This window comes from Cetorhinus maximus, chromosome 7 (genome assembly GCF_964194155.1).
Source record: "Cetorhinus maximus chromosome 7, sCetMax3.hap1.1, whole genome shotgun sequence".
NCBI lineage: Eukaryota > Metazoa > Chordata > Chondrichthyes > Lamniformes > Cetorhinidae > Cetorhinus > Cetorhinus maximus.
In genome coordinates this window covers 1,395,964-1,417,550 of record NC_135885.1, presented here as the reverse complement: position 1 = coordinate 1,417,550, position 21,587 = coordinate 1,395,964, and the positions used below count along the sequence as shown (strand labels likewise).

The following is a 21,587-nucleotide window of genomic DNA, read 5'->3' as shown; positions in this document are numbered from 1 at the left end:
CTGTACCTGCCCTGGGAGTGTTTGATGGGGACAGTGTAGAGGGAGATTTACTCTGTATCTAACCCCGTGCTGTACCTGTCCTGGGAGTGTTTGATGGGGACAGTGTAGAGGGAGCTTTACTCTGTATCTAACCCTGTGCTGTACCTGTCCTGGGAGTGTTTGATGGGGACAGTGTAGAGGGAGCTTTACTCTGTATCTATCCCCGTGCTGTACCTGCCCTGGGAGTGTTTGATGGGGACAGTGTAGAGGGAGATTTACTCTGTATCTAAACCCGTGCTGTACCTGTCCTGGGAGTGTTTGATGGGGACAGTGTAGAGGGAGCTTTACTCTGTATCTAACCCTGTGCTGTACCTGTCCTGGGAGTGTTTGATGGGGAGGGTTCAAATTTGAATTTAATTTCAATTAATAAATTTAATGAATGGAATTCAAAGCTAATCATAAGACAATAAAACCATAAGACGTAGGAGCAGAATTGGCCATTCGGCCCATCGAGTCTGCTCCACCATTTAATGAGATCATGGCTGATCTGATAATCCTCAACCCCACTTTCCTGCCTTTTCCCCATAACCCTTGATTCCCTTACTGATTAAAAATCTGTCTATCTCAGCCTTGAATATACTTAATGACCCAGCCTCTACAGCCCTCTGCGGTAAAGAATTCCACAGATTAACTACCCTCTGAGAGAAGAAATTCCTCCTCATCTCTGTTTTAAAGGGGTGACCCCTTACTCTGAGATTATGCCCTCTGGTCCTAGACTCTCTCACAAGGGGAAACAACTTCTCAGCATCTACCCTGTCAAACCCCCTAAAAATCTTATATGTTTCAATAAGGTTGCCTCTCATTCTTCTAAACTCCAATGAGTACAGGCCCAACCTACTCAACCTCTCCTCATAAGAAAATCCCTCCATGCCCATAGTGAACCTTCTCTGGACTGCCTCCAATGCCAGTATATCTTTCCTCAGGTAAGGGGGCTAAAACTGTTCACAGTATTCTAGGTGTGGCCTAACTAGTGCTGTGTATAGTTTTAGTAAGACTTCCCTATTTTTATGCTCCATTCCCTTTGCAATAAAGGCCAATATTCCATTTTCCTTCCCTATTACCTGTTGAACTTGTATTTTAGCTTTTTGTGATTCATGCACAAGGACCCCCAAATCCCTCTGTGCTGCAGCTTTCTGCAGTCTTTCTCCATTTAAATAATATTCAGCTCCTCTGTTCTTCCTGCCAAAATCAGTAATGATGCCGTGAAGCTATCATTGATTATAGTAAAAAAAAATCTGGTTCACTAATCTCCTTTATAGAAGGCCATTTTGTTTTTATTCCAGATTTCCAGTATCTGCAATATTTTGCTTCTGTGTTGGCATTTATAAAGTTCATATTGTTACTTCATCAAACCCGCTTGATTGGCACCCCATCCACCACCTTCAGCATTCACTCTCTCCATAACTGACGCACAGTAGCAGCAGTGTGTACCATCGACAAGGTGCACTGCAGGAATTCACCAAGGCTCCTTAAACAGCACCTTCCAAACCCACGACCACTACCATATAGAAGGACAAGGGCAGCAGATAGATGGGAACACCATCTGGAAGTTCCCTTCCAAGCCACTCACCATCCTGACTTGGAAATATATCGCCGTTCCTTCACTGTCGCTGGGTCAAAACCCTGGAACTCCCTCCCTAACAGCACTGTGGGTGTACCTACACCACATGGACTGCAGAGGTTCAAGAAGGCATCTCACCCCCACCACCTTCTCAAGGGCAACTAGGGATGGGCAATAAATGCTGGCCCAGCCAGCGAAGCCCACATCCCATGAAAGAATAAAACAAAAACATTGCTTATTGTAGTCTGTGGGTCACCAGCCAGTGGGAAATTTGTAGAGGAACAAATTTGCAAGGAAATTGCAGAGTGATGCAAGAATTATAGAGTAGTTATAATGGGGAACTTTGTTTATCCAGACTGGTAATCTCGAGACCCAGAATGATGCTCTGGGGACCCGGGTTCGAATCCTGACATGGCAGATGTGGAATTTGAATTCAATAAAAATCTGAAATTAAAAGTTTAATGCTGACCATGGAACCATTGTCGATCTTGTAAAAACCCATCTGGTTCATTAATGCCGTTTAGGGAAGGAAATCTGTCGTCCTTACCTGGCCTGGCCTACATGTGACTCCAGAACCAGCAATGAGTTTGACTCTGAAATGGCCGATCCAGACACTCAGTTGTATCAAACCGCTACAAAGCCACAAAAAAGGAATGAAACCAGACAGACCGCCCGGCATCGACCCAGACACCGGAAATAACAACGGCAAACTCAGCCCTGTCGACCCTGCAAAGTTCCCCTTACTAACATCTGGGGGCTAGTGCTAAAATTGGGAGAGCTGTCTCACAGACTAGTCAAGCAACAGCCTGACATAGTCATCCTCACCGAATCATATCTTACAGACAATGTCCCAGGCTCCACCATCACCATCCCTGGGTATGTCCTGTCCCACCGGCAGGACAGGCCCAGCAGAGGTAGCAGCACAGTGGTATACAGTCAGGAGGGAGTTGCCCTGGGAGCCCTCAACATCGACTCTGGACCCCATGAAGTCTCATGGCATCAGGTCAAACATGGGCAAGGAAACCTCCTGCTGATTACCACGTACCGCCCTCCCTCAGCTGATGGATCAGTGCCCCTCCATGTTGAACACCACTTGGAGGAAGCACTGAGGGTGGCAAGGGCACAGAATGTACTCTGGGTGGGGACTTCAATGTCCATCACCAAGAGTGGCTTGGTAGCACCACTACTGACTGAGCTGGCTGAGTCCTAAAGGACATAGCTGCTAGACTGGGTCTGCGGCAGGTGGTGAGGGAACCAACAAGAGGGAAAAACATACTTAACCTCATCCTCACCAACCTACCTGCTGCAGATGCATCTGTCCATGACAGTATCGGTAGGAGTGACCACCACACAGTCGTGGAGACGAAATCCCGCCTTCACATTGAGGATACCCTCCATCGTGTTGTGTGGTACTACCACCGTGCTAAATGGGATAGATTTCGAACAGATCTAACAACTCAAGACTGGGCATCCATGAGGTGCTGTGGGCCATCAGCAGCAGCAGAATTGCACTTGAACACAATCTGTAACCTCATGCCCCGGCATATCCCCCACTCTACCATTACCATCAAACCAGGGGATCAACCCTGGTTCAATGAAGAGTGCAGGAGGGCATGCCAGGAGTAGCACGAGGCAAACCCAAAAATGATGTGTAAACATGGTGAAGCTATAACACAGGACTACTTGTGTGTCAAACAGCATAGACAGAGCTAAGCGATCCCACAACCAATCGATCAGATCTAAGCTCTGCAGTTCTGCCACATCCAGTTGTGAATGGTGGGGAACAACTGAACAACTCACTGGAGGAGGAGGCTCCACAAATATCCCCATCCTCAATGATGGAGGAGCCCAGCACATCAGTACAAAAGATAAGGCTGAAGCATTTGCTACAATCTTCAGCCAGAAGTGCCGAGTGGATGATCCATCTCAGCCTCCTCTAGAGGTCCCCAGCATCACAGGTGCCAGTCTTCAGCCAATTCGATTCACTCCACGTGATATCAAGAAATGGCTGAAGACACTGGATACTACAAAGGCTATGGGCCCTGACAATATTCCGGCAATAGTACTGAACACTTGTGCTACAGAACTTGCCGCGCCCCTAGCCAAGCTGTTCCAGTACAGCTACAACACTGGCATCTACCCGGCTGTGTGGAAAATTACCCAGGTATGTCCTGACACAAAAAGCAGGACAAATCCAACCTGGCCAATCATCGCCTCATAAGTCTCCTTCCATCATTAGTAAAGAAATGGAAGGGACCTTCAACAGTGCTATCAAAGCAATAACCTGCTCATTAACACCCAGTTTGGGTTCCACCAGGGCCACTCAGCTCCTGGCCTCATTACAGCCTTGGTTCAAACATGGACAAAAGAGCTGAACTCCCAAGGTGAGGTGAGAGTGACTGCACTTGACATCAAGGCTGCATTTGACTGGGTGTGGCATCAAGGAGCCCTAGCAAAACTGGAGTCAATGGGAATCAGGGGGAAAACTCTCCGCTGGTTGGAGTCATACCTAGCACAAAGGAAGATGGTTGTGGTTGTTGGAGGTCAGTCATCTCAGCTCCAGGACATCACTGCAGGAGTTCCTCAGGATAGTGTCCTCGGCCCAACCATGTTTGCTGAGGATTGCACAATGTTCAGCACCATTTGCGACTCCTCAGATACTGAAGCAGTCCATGTCCAAATGCAGCAAGACCTGGACAATATCCAGGCTTGGGCTGATAAGTGGCAAGTAATATTCATGCCGCACAAGCATCAGGCAATGACCATCTCCAACAAGATGGAATCCAACCATCGCCCCTTGACATTCAATGGCATTACCATCATTGAATCCCCCACTATCAACATCCTGGAGGGTACCATTGACCAGGAACTGGGCTAGCCAAAAAAATACTGTGGCTACAAGAACAGGTCAGAGGCTAGGAATCCTGCGATGAGTAGCTCACCTCCTGACTCCCCAAAGCGTGTCCACCATCTACAAGACGCAAGGCAGGAGTGTGATGGAATACTCTCCACTTGCCTTAGACTTGAATGTAGGAGGGTTGATCAGTAAGTTCGCGGATGACACGAAAATTGGTGGGGTGGTAAATAGTGAGGAGGATAGCCTTGGATTACAGGAGGATATAGACGGGCTGGTCAGATGGGCTGATCAGTGGCAAATGGAATTTAATCCAGATAAGTGTGAGGTGATGCATTTGGGCAGGACAAACAAGGCACGGGAATACACGATGAATGGTAGGACCCTGGGAAGTATCAAGGATCAGAGGGACCTTGGTGTGCATGTCCACCGGTCCCTTAAGGTAGCGGGACAGGTAGATAAAGTGGTTAAGAAGGCACATGGGATACTTGCCTTTATTAGCCGAGGCATAGAATATAAGATCAGGGAGGTTGTGCTGGAACTGTATAAAACACTGGTTAGGTCACAGCTAGAGTATTGCGTGCAGCTCTGGAATCCGCATTATAGGGAGGATGTGACTGCACCAGAGAGAGTGCAGAGCAGATTTACCAGGATGTTGCCTGGGCTGGAGAGTTTTAGTTATGAGGAGAGATTGGATAGACTGGGGTTATTTTCCCTGGAGCAGAGGAGATTGAGGGGGAACATGGTTGAGGTGTATAAACTTATGAGGGGCATAGATAGGGTAGACAGGAAGGAACTTTTCCCCTTGGCAGTGGGATCAATAACCAGGGGACATAGATTTAAGGTAAGGGGCAGGAGGTTTAGAGGGGATGTGAGGAAGAATTTTTTCACCCAGAGGGTGGTGGGAATCTGGAACTCACTGTCTGAAAGGGTGGTAGAGGCAGAAACCCTCATAACATTTAAGAAGTATTTGGATGTGCACTTGCGATGCCATGGTATACAAGGCTATGGGCCTAGTGCTGGAAAATGGGATTAGAATAGTTAGGTACTTGTTTGACCGGCACAGACTTGATGGGCCGAATGGCCTTTTTCTGTGCTGTAGACTCTATGACTCTATGACTCTATGCCTGGATGAGTGCAGCTCCCACAACACTCAAGAAGCTGAAAACCATCCAGGACAAAGCAGCCCATCCACAAACATGGAGGTCATGCCTGACAAATCTGTTAGAATTCTTTGAGGAGGTAACGAGTAGGTTAGACAAAGGAGAGCCAATGGATGTTATCTACTTGGACTTCCAGAAGGCCTTTGACAAGGTGCCGCACAGGAGGCTGCTCAGTAAGATAAGAGCCCATGGTGTTAGAGGCAAGGTACTAGCATGGATAGAAGATTGGCTGTCTGGCAGGAGGCGGAGAGTGGGGATAAGGGGGTCCTTCTCAGGATGGCGGCCGGTGACTAGTAGAGTTCCGCAGGGGTCAGTGTTGGGACCACAACTTTTCACTTTATACATTAATGATCTAGATGAAGGAACTGAGGACATCCTGGCGAAGTTTGCAGATGATACAAAGATAGGTGGAGGGACAGGTAGTATTGAGGAGGTGGGGAGGCTGCAGAAGGATTTAGACAGGTTGGGAGAATGGGCAAAGAAGTGGCAGATGGAATACAACACGGGGAAGTGTGAGGTCATGACTTTGGTAGGAAGAATAGAGGCATAGACTACTTTCTAAATGGGGAGAGAATTCAGAAATCTGGAATGCAAAGGGACTTGGGACTCCTAGTCCAGGATTCTCTTAAGGTTAACTTGCAGGTTGAGTCGGTAGTTAGGAAGGCAAATGCAATGTTGGGATTTATTTCGAGAGGACTAGAATATAAAAGCAGGGATGTGCTGCTGAGGCTTTATAAAGCTCTGGTCAGACCACATTTAGAATATTGTGAGCAATTTTGGGCCCCGTATCTCAGGAAGGATGTGCTGGCCCTGGATAGGGTCCAGAGGAGGTTCACGAGAATGACCCCAGGAATGAAAGGCTTAACATATGAGGAACGTTTGAGGACTCTGGGTCTATACTCGATGGAGTTTAGAAGGATGAGGGGGTATCTTATTGAAACTTACAGAATAATGAAAGGCCTGGATAGAGTGGATGTAGGGAAGATGTTTCCATTAGTAGGAGCGACTAGGACCGAGGGCACAGCCTCAGAGTAAAGGGAAGACCTTTTAGAACTGATATGAGGAGAAACTTCTTTAGCCAGAGAGTGGTGAATCTATGGAATTAATTGCCACAGAAGGCTGTGGAGGCCAGGTCATTGAGTGTATTTAAGACCAAGATAGATAGGTTCTTGATTGGTAAGGGGGTCAAAGGTTATGGGGAGAAGGCGGGAGAATGGGGTTGAGAAACTTATCAGCCATGATTGAATGGCAGAGCAGACTCGATGGGCCGAATGGCCTAATTTCTGTTCCTATGTCTTATGGTCTTATGGTCTTATTCACTCCCTCTACCACCGACACACAGTAGCAGCAGTGTGTACCATGTACAAGATGCACTGCAGGAATTCACCAAGGCTCCTTAGACAGCACCTTCCAAATCCACGACTACTACCATCTAGAAGGATAAGGGCAGCAGACACATGGGAACACCACCACCTGGAAGTTCCCCTCCAAGTCACTCACCATCCTGACTTGGAAATATATCGCCGTTCCTTCACTGTCGCTGCTCAAAATCCTGGAACTCCCTCCCTAACAGCACTGTGGATGTACATACACCACATGGACTGCAGCAGTTCAAGAAGGCAGCTCACCACCACCTTCTCAAGGGCAGCAAGGGATGGGCAATTATTGCTGGCCCAGCCAGCGACCCCCACATCCCATGAATGAATATTAAAAAAAATAGGCTGAGATAATAGTAAAGTAAAGTGCAGAGAGTCAGGAGTTCCTAGAGAGTGTTCATGAAAATTTTCTTCAGTCTGTTTCCGGTCCAGTGAAGAAGGAGGCACTGCTGGACCTGATTGTTGGAAATGAGGTGGGCCAAGTGGATCAAGTGTCAGTAGAAGAACATTTAGGGGAAAGCGATCATTATATCATAAGGTTTAGGGCTGCTATGGAAAAGGAGAAAGAACGATCCAGAGTAAGAATAACTGGCGGAGAGCCAACTTCAATGGGCAAGAACAGATCTGGGCCGAATAAATTGGAGTCAAAGGTTGGCAGGAGAAATGGTAGCTGAACAATGGGCTACCTTTAAAGAAGAGAGTTTTCGGGCACAATCAAGGTATATTCCCTCGAAAGGGAAAGGTAGGGCAAACAAATCCAGAGCTCCCTGGATGACAAAAGAGATAGAAATTAAGATAAAGATGAGTGTGCTTATGACAGATGTCAGGAAGATAATACAATGGAGAACTAGGCTGAATATAGAAGGTTCAGAGGGGAAGTGAAACGGAAAATAAGAGAAGCAAAGAGAGAGTGTGAAAAGAGACTGGCAGCTAAAAAAAAAGAATTCCAAAGTCTTTTATTGGCCTATAAATAGTGAAAGGGTGTTAAAAGGATGAGTAGTGCCTACTAGGGATCAAAAAGGGGATTTACACATGGAGGCAGGGGGTATGGCTGAGGTATTAAATGAATACTTTGCATCTGTCTTTACCAAGGAAGCAGATGCTACCCAGGCCGTGGTGAAAGAGGAGGAAATTCAGTCACTAGAAGGGTTTAAAGTTGATAAGGAGGAGGTATTGGGTAGGCTGCCTGTACTTAAGGCACCGGGACTGGATAAGATGCATCTAGGGAAGTGAGTGTGGAAATTGCAGAGGCACTGGCATAATTTTTAAGTCTTCCTTATCTTTGGTGGTGGGGAAACTTCTAGAAACAATAATTTGGGATCAAATTAATAGTCAGATGGACAAATGCAGGTTAGTTAAGGAAAGCAGCATGGATTTGTTAAGGAAAAGTTGTGTTTAACTTGCTGAGCCCTGTGGGACCTCAGTGGAAATAACCCTCCAGTCACATCAGCACCCGGCCACCATTAGCCTTTGCTTCCTCGCTCTGAGCCAATTTTGGATCCAACTTGCCACTTTCCTGTGGGTTTGATTAACTTTTAAATTTCCGGCCAGTCTGCCTAGTGGGATGTTGTCAAGATTCTTCCTAAAATCCACATGGAATAAAAAAGAAAGACTTGATTTATACAATGCTTTTCATGACCAACGGATGCCTCAAATGACTTTACAGTCAATGTAGTATTTTTTGAGTGTATCACTGTTGTGATGCAGGGAATGTGGCAGTCAGTTTGCACACAGCAAACTTCTACAAACAGCGTTAATGACCAGATAATCTGTTTTTATGATGTTGATTGAGGGATAAATATTGGCCAGGACATCAGGGAAAACTCCCCTCCTCTTCAAAATGGTGCAATGGAATCTTTTACACACACCTGGTAGTTGGAGACTCAGTTTAACATCTCATCAGAAAGACATAAGAACATAAGAAATAGGAGCAGGATTAGGCCATTCGGCCCCTCAAGCCTGCCCCACCATTCAATAAGATCATGGCTGATCTTCCCCAGGCCTCAACTCCTCTTTCGTGCCAGATCCTCATAGCCCTCAACTCCCCGATATTTCAAAAATCTATCTACCTCCTCTTTAAATAGTTCCAGTGATCTAGCCTCCACAACTCTCTGGGATAGAGAATTCCAGACATTCACTACCCTCTGAGAGAAGAAATACCATAAGACCATAAGACATAGGAGCAGAAATTAGGCCATTCAGCCCATCGAGTCTGCTCTGCCATTCAATCATGGCTGATAAGTTTCTCAAACCCATTCTCCCGCCTTCTCCCTGAACAAGAACAAGAACAGAGAAAAGTACAGCACAGGAACAGGCCCTTCGGCCCTTCAAGCCTGCGTCGCTCATATTGCCCATCAACTAAAACATTTTGCACTTCCGGGGTCCGTATCCCTCTATTCCCATCCTATTCATGTATTTGTCAAGCTGCCTCTTAAACACCACTATCGTACCTGCTTCCATCACCTCCTCTGGCAGCGAATTCCAGACACTCACTACCGTCTCTGTAAAAAACTTGCCCCGCACATCTCCTCTATAGTCTTCTCCTCTCACCTTAAATCTAGTACCCCTAGTAATTGACCCTTCCACCCTGGGAAAAAGTTTCTGACTATCTACTCTGTCCATGCCACTCATAATTTTGTAAACTTCTATCAAGTTGTCCCTCAATCTCCGTCACTCTAGTGAGAACAATCCGAGTTTCTCCAACCTCTCCTCATAGCTAATAACCTCCAGACCAGGCAGCATCCTGGTAAACCTCCTCTGTACCCTCTCCAATGCCTCCATATCCTTCTGGTAATGTGGCGACCAGAATTGCACGCAATATTCCAAGTGTGGCCTGACCAAGGTTCTATACAGCTGCAGCATGACTTCCCAGCTTTTATACTCAATACCCCTGCCAATGAAGGCAAGCATGCCATATGCCTTCCTGACTACCTTATCCACCTGCGTTGCCACTTTCAGTGACCTGTGGACCTGTACACCCAGATCCTTCTGCCCGTCGATGCACTTAAGGGTTCTGCCATTTATTGTATAATTCCTGCCTGTATTAGACCTTCCAAAATGCATTACCTAGCATTTGTCCGGATTAAACTCCATCTGCCATTTCTCTGCCCAAGTCTCCAACCGATCTATATCCCGTTGTATCCTTTGACAATCCTCTTCACTATCTGCAACTCCTCCAACCTTAGTGTCATCTGCAAACTTACTAATTAGCCCAGTTACATTTTCCTCCAAATCATTTATGTATACTACAAACAGCAAAGGTCCCAGCACTGATCCCTGCGGAACTCCACTAGTCACAGCTCTCCATTCAGAAAAGCACCCTTCCACTGCTACCCTCTGTCTTCTATGACCAAGCCAATTCTGTATCCATCTTGCCAGCTCACCTCTGATCCCGTGCGACTTTACCTTCTGTACCAGTCTGCCATGAGGGACCTTGTCAAAGGCCTTACTGAAATCCATGTATATAACATCCACTGCCCTTCCATCGTCGATCATCTTTGTCACTTCCTCAAAAAACTCGATCAAGTTAGTGAGACACGACCTCCCCTTCACAAAACCATGCTGCCTTTCACTAATACGCCCATTTGCTTCCAAATGGTAGTAAATCCTGTCACGAAGAATCTTCTCCAATAATATCCCTCCCACTGACGTAAGGCTCACCGGCCTGTAATTTCCTGGATTATCCCTGCTACCCTTCTTAAACAATGGAACAACATTGGCCATTCTCCAGTCCTCTGGGACCTCACCCGTAGCCAGTGAGGATACAAAGATTTCTGTCAAGGTCCCAGCAATCTCCTCCCTTGCCTCCCTCAGTACTCTGGGGTAGATCCCATCTAGCCCTGGGGACTTATCCATTTTAATATTCTTCAAGACGCCTAACACCTTTTCTTTTTTGATCTCAACATGATCCAGGCTATCTACACACTCTTCCCTAGACAAATCAAACCTTTGATCCACTTACCAATCAAGAACCTATCTATCTTGGTCTTAAATACACTCAATGACCTGGCCTCCACAGCCTTCTGTGGCAATGAATTCCATAGATTCACCACTCTCTGGCTAAAGAAGTTTCTCCTCATCTCTGTTCTAAAAGGTTTTCCCTTTACTCTGAGGCTGTGCCCTCGGGTCCTAGTCTCTCCTACTAATGGAAACATCTTCCCCACGTCCACTCTATCCAGGCCTTTCATTATTCTGTAAGAAATAGGAGCAGGATTAGGCTGCTTAGCCCCTCAAGCCTGCTCCACCATTCAATAAGATCATGGCTGATCTGCCCCAGGCCTTTGCATCTCAGTTTTAAATGAGTGTCCCCTTATTCTGTAACTATGTCCCCTAGTTCGAGATTCCGCCACTAGTGGAAACATCTTCTCAATATCAATCCTGTCAAGCCCTCTCAGAATCTTGAATGTTTGAATAAGATCACCCCTCATTCTTCTAAACTCTAATGAATAAAGGCCTAACCTGTTTAGCTGTTCTTGATAAGCGCACCCCTTCATCCCAGGAATCAGCCTAGTGAATCTCTTTTGAACTGCCTCCAATGCCAGTATATCCTTTCTTAAATACGGGGACCAAAACTGTACACAATACTCCAGGTGCGGCCTCACCAACACCCTGTACAGTTGTAACAAGACTTCCCTATTTTTAAACTCCAGTCTCGTAGCAATACAGGCCAAAATTCCATTTACCTTCTTAATTATTTGCTACACCTGCATGCTAACCTTTAGTGTTTCATGCACAAGAACACCCAGATCCCTCTGTGCTGCACTTTTCTAGAGTCTCTCTCCATTTAAATAATAGTCTGTCTTTTGATTCTTCCTACCAAAGTGCCTAACCTCACACTTTCCTACATTAAACTCCATCTGCCAAGTTTTTGCCCACTCACTCAGCCTATCTATATCCCCTTGCAGATTCCTTATGTCCTCATCACAACATGCCCTCCCACCTATTTTTGTATTATCAGCAAATTTGGATACATTACCCTCTGCCCTCTCCTCCAAGTCATTAATATAGATTGTAAATCATTGAGGCCCTAGGACTGATCCTTGAGGCGCTCCACTAGTTACGTCTTTCCAACCTGAAAAAGACCCATTAATCTCGACTCTCTTTCTTCTGTGTGTTAACCAATGCTCGATCCATGTAATACATTACCCCCAATACCGTGAGCTCTTTTCTTATGCAATAACCTTTTATGTGGCACCTTATCAAATGCCTTCTGGAAATCCAAATACACTACATTTACCAGTTCCCCTTTATCAACTCTGCTTGTTATATCCTCAAAGAACTCTAGCAAATTTGTCAATCCTGATTTCCCTTTCACAAAACCATATTGACTCTGTTTGATTGTGTTAAGCTTTTCTAAATGTCCTGCTATTTCTTCCTGAGTAATGGACTCCAGCATTTCCCAATGATAGATGTTAGTCTGACTGTCCTATAGTTTCCTGTTTTTTGTCTCCCTCCCTTCTTGAACAGGGATGTCACATTAGCAGTTTTCCAATCTGCTGGGACCCTCCTGGAATCCAGTGAGTTCTGGAATATTTCGACCAATGCCTCCACTATCTCTGCAGCCACTTCCTTTAAAACCCTTGGATTCAGGCCATCAGGTCCTGGCGACTTGTCTGCCTTTAGTCCCATTAGTTTCTCAAATACTTTGTCCCAAGAGATAGAGACTGTTATAAGATCTTTCTTCCCATTAGCTCATGACTTATCTGATATCTTTAGAATGTTTATAGTGTCCTCCACTGTGAAGACCGATGCAAAATATTGGTTTAAATTATCTGCCATTTCCCTGTTACCCATTATCAATTCTCCAGTCACATCCTCCAAAGGGCCCACACTCACTTTAGCTATTCTCTCTCTCTTTTCATAAACCCATAGAAGCTCTTGCTGTTTGTTTGTTTATTTCTTGCCAATTTACTTTCATAATCATTTTTCTCCCTCTTTATTGGCTTTTTAGTCATTCCCTGCTGGTTCCTAAAAAATACCCAATCCTCTGGCCTACCACTAGTTTTCGCCGCTTTGTATGCCTTAGTTTTTGAGTGGATCCTCTCCTTGACCCCCTTTGTTAACCACGGGTGGTTCATCCTTCTCATCCAGTCCTTTTTGATCAGGATAAATTTTTGCTGAGCTTTATGAAATATCTGCTTAAACTTCTGCCACTGCTCATCCACTGACCTTCCCCTTAGTCTATTTTCCCAGCCTACTTTAGACAACTCTTTCTTCATACCTCTGTAATTGTCCTTATTTAAGTTGAAGACACTGGTTTGAGACCCGAGTTGCTTACCCTCAAACTGAATTTGAAATTCTACCATGTTGTGATTATTACCCCCTCGGGGATCCTTAACAATGAGATCTCTTATTAATCCTACCTCATTACACATGACTAGATCTAAAATAGCCTGTTCCTGGGTAGGTTCTGCAATGTATTACTCTAAGAAACAATCCCTGATGCACTCTACAAATTTGTCTTCCATGTTACCCCTGCCAATCTGATTTGTCCAGTCAATATGCAGATTAAAATCACCCCTGACAATTGTAGTGCCCTTCTTACCCGCCTTCATTGTTCCCCGATTTATACTTTGTCCGACAGTGAGGGGCCTATAGATGACTCCCGCCCGTGACTTCTTCCCCTTGCTATTCCTTATTTCCACCCAAACTGATTCCACATCACAATCAATTGCACCTATATCCTATTCACCACTGCACTGATACCTTCCTTTATTAACAAAGCTACCCCACCTCCTTTTCCTTTTTGCCTATTTTTCTGGAATGTTGAATCCCCTTGAACATTGAGTCCCCCAGTCTTGGTCACCCTGCAACCATGTCTCTGTAATAGCTATCGAGTCCTATTCATTTATTTATAATTGTGCCATCAACTCATCTATCTTGTTACAAATGCCGCGTGCATTCACAAGAGCCTTAAGCTTTGACTTTTTACCATTATTACACATTCTGCTTCTATTTTCTGCCCCTTCTGGTCACGCTTTGGTTATCGCTCATCTCTTCACTACCCTGCACCTCTGCTCTCTCATTAATTTTTGATTTTCTAAACTTCGCTTCAATTGAACCCGCTGCCCCATTAATTAGTTTAAAGCCCTATTTACAACCCTAGTTATACGATTCACAGGTCCCAGCAGGGCTCAAATGAAGCCCATCCCAATGGAATAGCTCTCTCCTTCCCCAGGACAGGTGCCTGTGCCCCATTAATCGGAACCCATTTCTCCCACACCAATCTTTGACCCACTCATTCGCCTCTCTAATTTTATTTACCATACACCAATTTGCACGTGGCTCAGGTAGTCATCTGGAGATTAATACCTTTGTGGTTTTGCTTTGTAATTTAGCCCCGAGCTACTCATAGTCCCTCAGCAGAACCTCTTTCCTAATCCTACCCATGTTGTTGGTACCTACGTGGACCACGACAACTGGATCCTTCCCCTCCCACTCCAAGTTCCTCTCCAGCCCAGGAGAGATGTCCTTAACCTTGGCACCAGGTAGGCAACACAGCCTTCAGGACTCTCTGTCTTTGCTGCAGAGAACAGTATCTCTTCCCCTAACTATGCTATTCCCTATTACTATTACATTTCTCTTTTCTCCCCCCACTTGAATGGTGCTCGGTACCTTTCTCTTTGTGAAAACAGATTTGTTCTGAAACATCACTATCTCCTTCTTGAATGATTGAAGTTAATTTTCCAGGTGGTATCTTCCACTGGAATCTGGAACAACCTGTCTTTTTCTCTTTATTTTCAAATGTTGATCCTCTGTCCCTGTGTGTGTGTCTTGTACTTTGTTTCTTGAATGCATCTCTCTGGTCTCACACTGATTTACTTTCTAGTAGCTGCTTACAGTCCACTTCTGCCAATTCACATCTCAGCTGAGTAAAATTGGCCTTACCCCAATTGGAAACATTTGCTCTTGTTCTTTGTCCTTTTCCATAACTACACTAAATCTAACTGCATTATGATGACTACCATTAAAATGCTTTACACCTTCCACCTGCCCAACTTCATTCCCTAAAACGAAGTCCAGAACTGCATCTTTTCATGTTGGGCCAGAATTGGGGGAGGACAGAGATTTTGGAGGGTTGTGGTGGAGCGGGTTATGGAGGGTCCAATTTTCAGATCACCTCCATCTTCTTAACCGCACCCACTATATGTAAGTCTAAATCATTGATATATACCACAAACAGCAAGAAAGTCAGTCCTGAGCCCTGTGGAATCCCACTGAAAACAACCCTCCAATTACAGAAACACCAGCAGACTTTGGCAATGGAGGGAATTGAACACAAGGATGAGAATTTTAAAGTTGTGTTAGTTCCTGCTCCGGTAACACAATATTGTCAGCGAGCACAGGGATGATGGGTCAACATTTATGTCAGTGAGCACAGGGGTGAAAGGTCAACATGTATGTCAGCGAGCAGAGGGTGACATGTGAACATGTATGTCAGTGAGCACAGGGGTGACGTGAACATGTATGTCAGTGAGCACAGGGGTGACATGTGAACATGTATGTCAGTGAGCACAGGGGTGACATGTGAACATGTATGTCAGTGAGCACAGGGGTGACGTGAACATGTATGTCAGTGAGCACAGGGGTGACGTGAACATGTATGTCAGTGAGCACAGGGGTGACATGTGAACATGTATGTCAGTGAGCACAGGGGTGACATGTGAACATGTATGTCAGTGAGCACAGGGGTGAAATGTGAACAGGACTTGAAGATCTGATACAGGCACCAGAGTTTTGGATGGGCTGCAGTTTAGACAGGTTAACCCCTGGCCCTGCCATCACACACTGACTTACCTTCTGAATGGAGGAGAAAAGAGTGCAGGCTTTAGTGCAGCTATCAAAGTAGTGACTGTACACCAACACTACTTGTTTCACTGCTTGAAACTTGATTTGTGTTCTCTGGGGAGCGAGAGGAACCACTTTCTTATATCAGTCTGAAATGGATAATTACATTGGAGAAACACTGGGCAGAGTGATTGATAGTCCCAGTCTGACTTCTCCCCTCCTGAGTCGACAGCTGGATGTAGTGTCCAGAAAGCAGGCGTGGATTGGCATTGCTCTCAGCTGCTGCTGTTGTTCATTCTCTAACATATCTACCTTGAGGGCACAACCTGCAATCTCCCCAAGTCCTCTGCAGGATCTGTCTCCCCCAGTCCTCTGCAGGAACTGTCTCCCCCAGTCCTCTGCAGGATCTGTCTCCCCCAGTCCTCTGCAGGATCTGTCTCCCCAAGTCCTCTGCAGGATCTGTCTCCCCCAGTCCTCTGCAGGATCTGTCTCCCCCAGTCCTCTGCAGGATCTGTCTCCCCCAGTCCTCTGCAGGAACTGTCTCCCCCAGTCCTCTGCAGGAACTGTCTCCCCCAGTCCTCTGCAGGAACTGTCTCCCCAAGTCCTCTGCAGGATCTGTCTCCCCCAGTCCTCTGCAGGATCTGTCTCCCCCAGTCCTCTGCAGGAACTGTCTCCCCCAGTCCTCTGCAGGATCTGTCTCCCCCAGTCCTCTGCAGGAACTGTCTCCCCGAGTCCTCTGCAGGAACTGTCTCCCCAAGTCCTCTGCAGGATCTGTCTCCCCCAGTCCTCTGCAGGATCTGTCTCCCCCAGTCCTCTGCAGGAACTGTCTCCCCGAGTCCTCTGCAGGAACTGTCTCCCCAAGTCCTCTGCAGGATCTGTCTCCCCCAGTCCTCTGCAGGATCTGTCTCCCCCAGTCCTCTGCAGGAACTGTCTCCCCAAGTCCTCTGCAGGAACTGTCTCCCCAAGTCCTCTGCAGGATCTGTCTCCCCCAGTCCTCTGCAGGATCTGTCTCCCCCAGTCCTCTGCAGGAACTGTCTCCCCAAGTCCTCTGCAGGAACTGTCTCCCCAAGTCCTCTGCAGGAACTGTCTCCCCAAGTCCTCTGCAGGAACTGTCTCCTCAAGTCCTCTGCAACTCCATGTCATTCCCCATCCTTCAGTAGCCTCTTCATAACCTGTCTCATTGTGTCTTTGGGGTCTCTTGGAGTTGGAATTCCTGCTAGTTCAGGAATCAAGTTCTTTTTATTCGATGTCAGCTTGCCTCAGTTAATAGAACTTACGCCCGAATCAAAATTTATTTGGGTTTCAGCTTCACTCGATTTTGACTTGAACCCAGGATCCAGAGACTGATTTAAAAGCAAAATACTACGGATGCTGGAAATCTGAAATGAAAACAGAAAATGCTGAGGGAGTGCTGCACTGTCGGAGGGTCAGTACTGAGGGAGTGCTGCACTGTCAGAGGGTCAGTACTGAGGGAGTGCTGCACTGTGTAGGGGGTTCAGTGCTGAGGGAGTGCTGCACTGTCAGTGGGTTGGTACTGAGGGAGCGCTGCACTGTCAGAGGGTCAGTACTGAGGGAGCGCTGCACTGTGTAGAGGGTTCAGTACTGAGGGAGTGCTGCACTGTGTAGAGGGTTCAGTACTGAGGGAGTGCTGCACTGTGTAGGGGGTTCAGTACTGAGGGAGTGCTGCACTGTGTAGAGGGTTCAGTACTGAGGGAGTGCTGCACTGTGTAGGGGGTTCAGTACTGAGGGAGTGCTGCACTGTGTAGAGGGTTCAGTACTGAGGGAGTGCTGCACTGTGTAGAGGGTTCAGTACTGAGGGAGTGCTGCACTGTGTAGGGGGTTCAGTACTGAGGGAGTGCTGCACTGTGTAGGGGGTTCAGTACTGAGGGAGTGTTGCACTGTCAGATGGTCAGTACTGAGGGAGTGCTGCACTGTCACAGGGTCAGTACTGAGGGAGTGCTGCACTGTCAGAGGGTCAGTACTGAGGGAGTGCTGCACTGTGTAGGGGGTTCAGTACTGAGGGAGTGCTGCACTGTCAGAGGGTCAGTACTGAGGGAGTGCTGCACTGTCAGTGGGTTGGTACTGAGAGTGTGCTGCACTGTGTAGGGGGTTCAGTACTGAGGGAGTGCTGCACTGTGTAGGGGGTTCAGTACTGAGGGAGTGCTGCACTGTCAGTGGGTCAGTACTGAGGGAGTGCTGCACTGTCAGAGAGTCAGTACTGAGGGAGTGCTGCACTTTTGGAAGCGCAGCCTCTCACATAAGATGTTAAACTGAGCCTTCATCTTCCTGTTTAAGTCGGTGTTCAAGATCCTTAGCCTGTTGAAGTCTGGAGAAGCAGAATTTGCTCTCCCAATCTGCAGTAATTATGATTGATATTTCCCCTTTCCCACTCCAACCCCTGTCCCTGGATGCAAAGAGGTCAATAAGGCCTAAGGCCCCACGCCCTAAGGAGCGCATGTCACTGTAATAAAATACACAACATGTGAATCTCTTCTGTTTGATTTTGTAAAAATTCAGACATATTTTATTATTTTGTTCAGATGTAATTGGGGACAGGGACATGTTGATGCTGAGCAGCCGCTTCAGATGATGCTCACGATGTGAACCCGTCTCTGTGTGCAGACCAGGGGATCCATCCTCGACTCGAGAGCAAGGTGAGTAATAATGTTACTGTCCTTCAAGTCCACGTCCATGTTCTCTGCACCCTGGTAGACCGGACACTCGTACAGTGGGTAAGGTTGCTGGGCGCTCTCTGCCTCACCACCCTCTGCCCTGAGCCAAACTGCTGGCATGCTGCAGGGTTTGATAGAGAGAGTGTCCTGCAGGAGCCCATGTCTTGTGTCCCAGAGCGCGTTGCGTAACTCAAGGCCAGTTATGTAGATGCCATTTGCTGGAGCACTGGTGGGGGGGACGGAACTGCTCAGTACCTGGAATATATTAAACAGATTTCTCAAATGATCAGCACAAAGGGATGGATTGGCTCCTTTCAGAGAAACTGTCAGCTGTTAGCAAACAGAGCACAGCCAAGCTCATTGTACGAGTGACTGGACCTTTCTTCCATCATAAGGTCAAAAGTGGGGATGTTCGCTGATGATTGCACAATGTTCAGCACCATTCGCGACTCCTCAGATACTGAAGCAGCCCATGTCCAAATGCAGCAAGACCTGGACAATATCCAGGCTTGGGCTGACAAGTGGCAAGTGACATTTGTGCTACACAAGTGTTAGGCAATGACCATCTCCAACAAGAGAGAATCTAACTATCTCTCCATGACGTTCAATAGCATTAATATCACTGAATCCCCCACTATCAACATCTTGGGGGTTACCATTAGCCAGATACTGAACTGGACTAGCCAAATAAATACTGTGGCCACAAGAGCAGGGGCTGAGAATCCTGTAGCGAGTAACTCACCTCCTGACTCCCCAAAGCCTGTCCACCACCTACAAGACACAAGTCAGGAGTGTGATGGACTACTCCCCACTTGCCTGGATGAGTGCAGCTCCCACAACTCAAGAAGCTTGACACCATCCAGGACAAAGCAGCCCGCTTGATTGGCACCACATCACAAACATTCACTCCCTCCACCACCGACGCACAGTAGCAGCAGTGTGTACCATCTACAAGATGCACTGCAGGAATTCACCAAGACTCCTTAGACAGCACCTTCCAAACCCACGACTACTACCATCTAGAAGGACAAGGGCAGCGGATAGATGGGAACACCACCACCTGGAAATTCCCCTCCAAGTCACTCACTTGGAAATATATCACCGTTCCTTCACTGTTGCTGGGTCAAAATCCTGGAACTCCCTCCCTAACAGCACTGTGGGTGTACCTACACCACATGGACTGCAGCGGCTCAAGAAGACAGCTCACCACCACCTTCTCAAGGGCAAATAGGGGTGGGCAATATATGCTGGCCCAGCCAGCGAAGCCCACATCCCGTGAATGAATAAAAAGAAATTCTGGTCAGGAATAGATTGCAAACACTGGGACACTGACCAATCAGCCATGGGTAATTGAAGAGGACTATAAGGAACTTGTGGTGTGAACAGGCAGGTTAGTGAACTGGGTGGGAGATTGGATAAATTTGATTGAGAAAAACATGAGTTGACACATTCATAAAATTTTGAAGGAGGCCATTCAGCCCATACTACACATGCCAGCTCTTTGAAAGATCTATCCTATTAATCCCACTCCCCCTGGTCTTTCCCCAAAGCCCTGTAAATCTTTCCCCTTCAATAGTTATCCAATTCCCTTTTGAAAGTTATTATTGAATCTGCTTCCATCTGCTTTCAGGCAGCTCGTTCCAGATCACAACAACTCGCTGTGTAAAACAAATTCTCCTCATCTCCCCCTCTGGTTCTCTTGCTGATTTCTTTCTTGTGGAAGAAGATTAGTGAAAGGAACAAAGAGACTCACTGGGTAAAATGGAAGTGGATTGTAACTTCAACACTAAAGTGCAAAGTGGATGTAAACCTGGTTTAAATCACCTCCAGAGGGTTAATCCAAACAGGGGCATTGCTCTGGGAGCACCTTGTTGGTATATTTAGTTTACTGAAACTAGGAATTGTTCTGAGGGACTGGAGAGAAGTTTGAGTTGTACCAGTATTCATCCAGGTCAACAGGTCAGAGCTGGGAAAGAACAGGACCATTTGTTTAACTTTGGTTATGGGCAAATATATTGATGGAGAGGGGAGGGGCAGAAATTTGGGAGGGGTGGGGACATGGTGGTGGCAGGAGGCTCTGATCCTTGTTCCTGAAATGGTAAGGCCCAAGAAACCCCAATGTTGCAGTTACGTACCTGAGCGTGTATGCTGTATCTGTTCAGGTCCAGATGCTCAATCCGGGCTTTCTGCTGTAGCAGGGTCACGAGGAACATTCGTGGGTGCTGAAATACGGTCAGGTTGTAGGAGACTGGGCTCTCTGGGCTGCCCAGATAAGAGTTCAGCAACTGAAATCTCATCTTCAGGGCCTGCATCCACTGTGGAAGGGGTGGAGAAACCCCAGTCAGCACCTGCCAGGAACGAGGAAGGCGTCCGCTCTCCAGTGATCTGGTGATGTTGTCTGACTCTTCGTCCCAGGGTCTGCTTCCTTCTAGCACATGCAGTGTATTGTCCAGGTCACACAGGAGATGCTCAATCAGGAGCTCAAAGTCACGCCTCTCCTGCAGGAGAAAGCTCCTCATTGGCTCCGCACTGACCCACTCCACCTCTGCACCTGAATCTTGATGCATCGAGGTGATTGAGTCCTGCAACTGCTGGAGAATCCTGATACAGTCACTCACAAAGGCTTTTAATGAACCATCACAGCTACTGTCCACTTGCGAAGGGATAAATAGCGTCTGGGTCTTCAAGAGAATCTTGCTCATGAATTTGCTGCTCTGTTCAAACAGCTTCTTCTCAAAGCCATTGCAAATTCCGACTGTGACAGATTCAATCGAGCTGGGCATGAGGTCAATCCTTTTCTCAATGTCATGATGTGTAAGATTCATCAACGGTGACCCTGGGAAGAGTAGGAAAAAGTGAGAACATCATCTCTCACTCCTTTCACACAATTACTCCTATTCTCAGCACGGCAGCATTTATAACACAGCCAATGACAAGCGGTCCAAAATAAGGGGAAGGATGGGAGAGAATGGAGGCACAAATGAAGAGTTGAGAGCAGAGATGGAGTTAGTGACATGGAGGATGAAGCAGAAAACTTCAAAGGGTGAGGGGTGCAGAGGCTGAATGAGTAGCTGGAGGGTTAACTGCCATTGGGTAACAGAATTAGGGAATTTTTACAGTGCAGGAGGCCATTCA

General features: G+C 46.8%; 1 protein-coding gene across 1 annotated transcript; it reads right to left on the bottom strand.

Annotated features, from left to right (window-relative positions):
* Positions 1–18,285: 18,285 nt before the first annotated feature.
* LOC144682525 (dynein heavy chain domain-containing protein 1-like) lies at positions 18,286–21,282 on the bottom strand. Its single transcript, XM_078544924.1, has 2 exons — positions 20,588–21,282; positions 18,286–18,707 (listed from the first exon to the last, which is right to left on the bottom strand). The coding sequence occupies exons 1-2, from the start codon at positions 21,275–21,277 to the stop codon at positions 18,363–18,365; spliced, it is 1,035 nt and encodes a 344-aa protein (XP_078401050.1). The 5' UTR covers positions 21,278–21,282; the 3' UTR covers positions 18,286–18,362.
* Positions 21,283–21,587: the final 305 nt, after the last annotated feature.

Coding starts and splice junctions, on each gene's coding strand:
- LOC144682525 (XM_078544924.1), bottom strand. CDS start 21,277: ATGAATCTTACACATCATGACATTGAGAAAAGGATTGACCTCATGCCC. Junction 18,708..20,587: donor GATACAGCATACACGCTCAG/GTACGTAACTGC, acceptor AATATATTCCAG/GTACTGAGCAGTTCCGTCCC.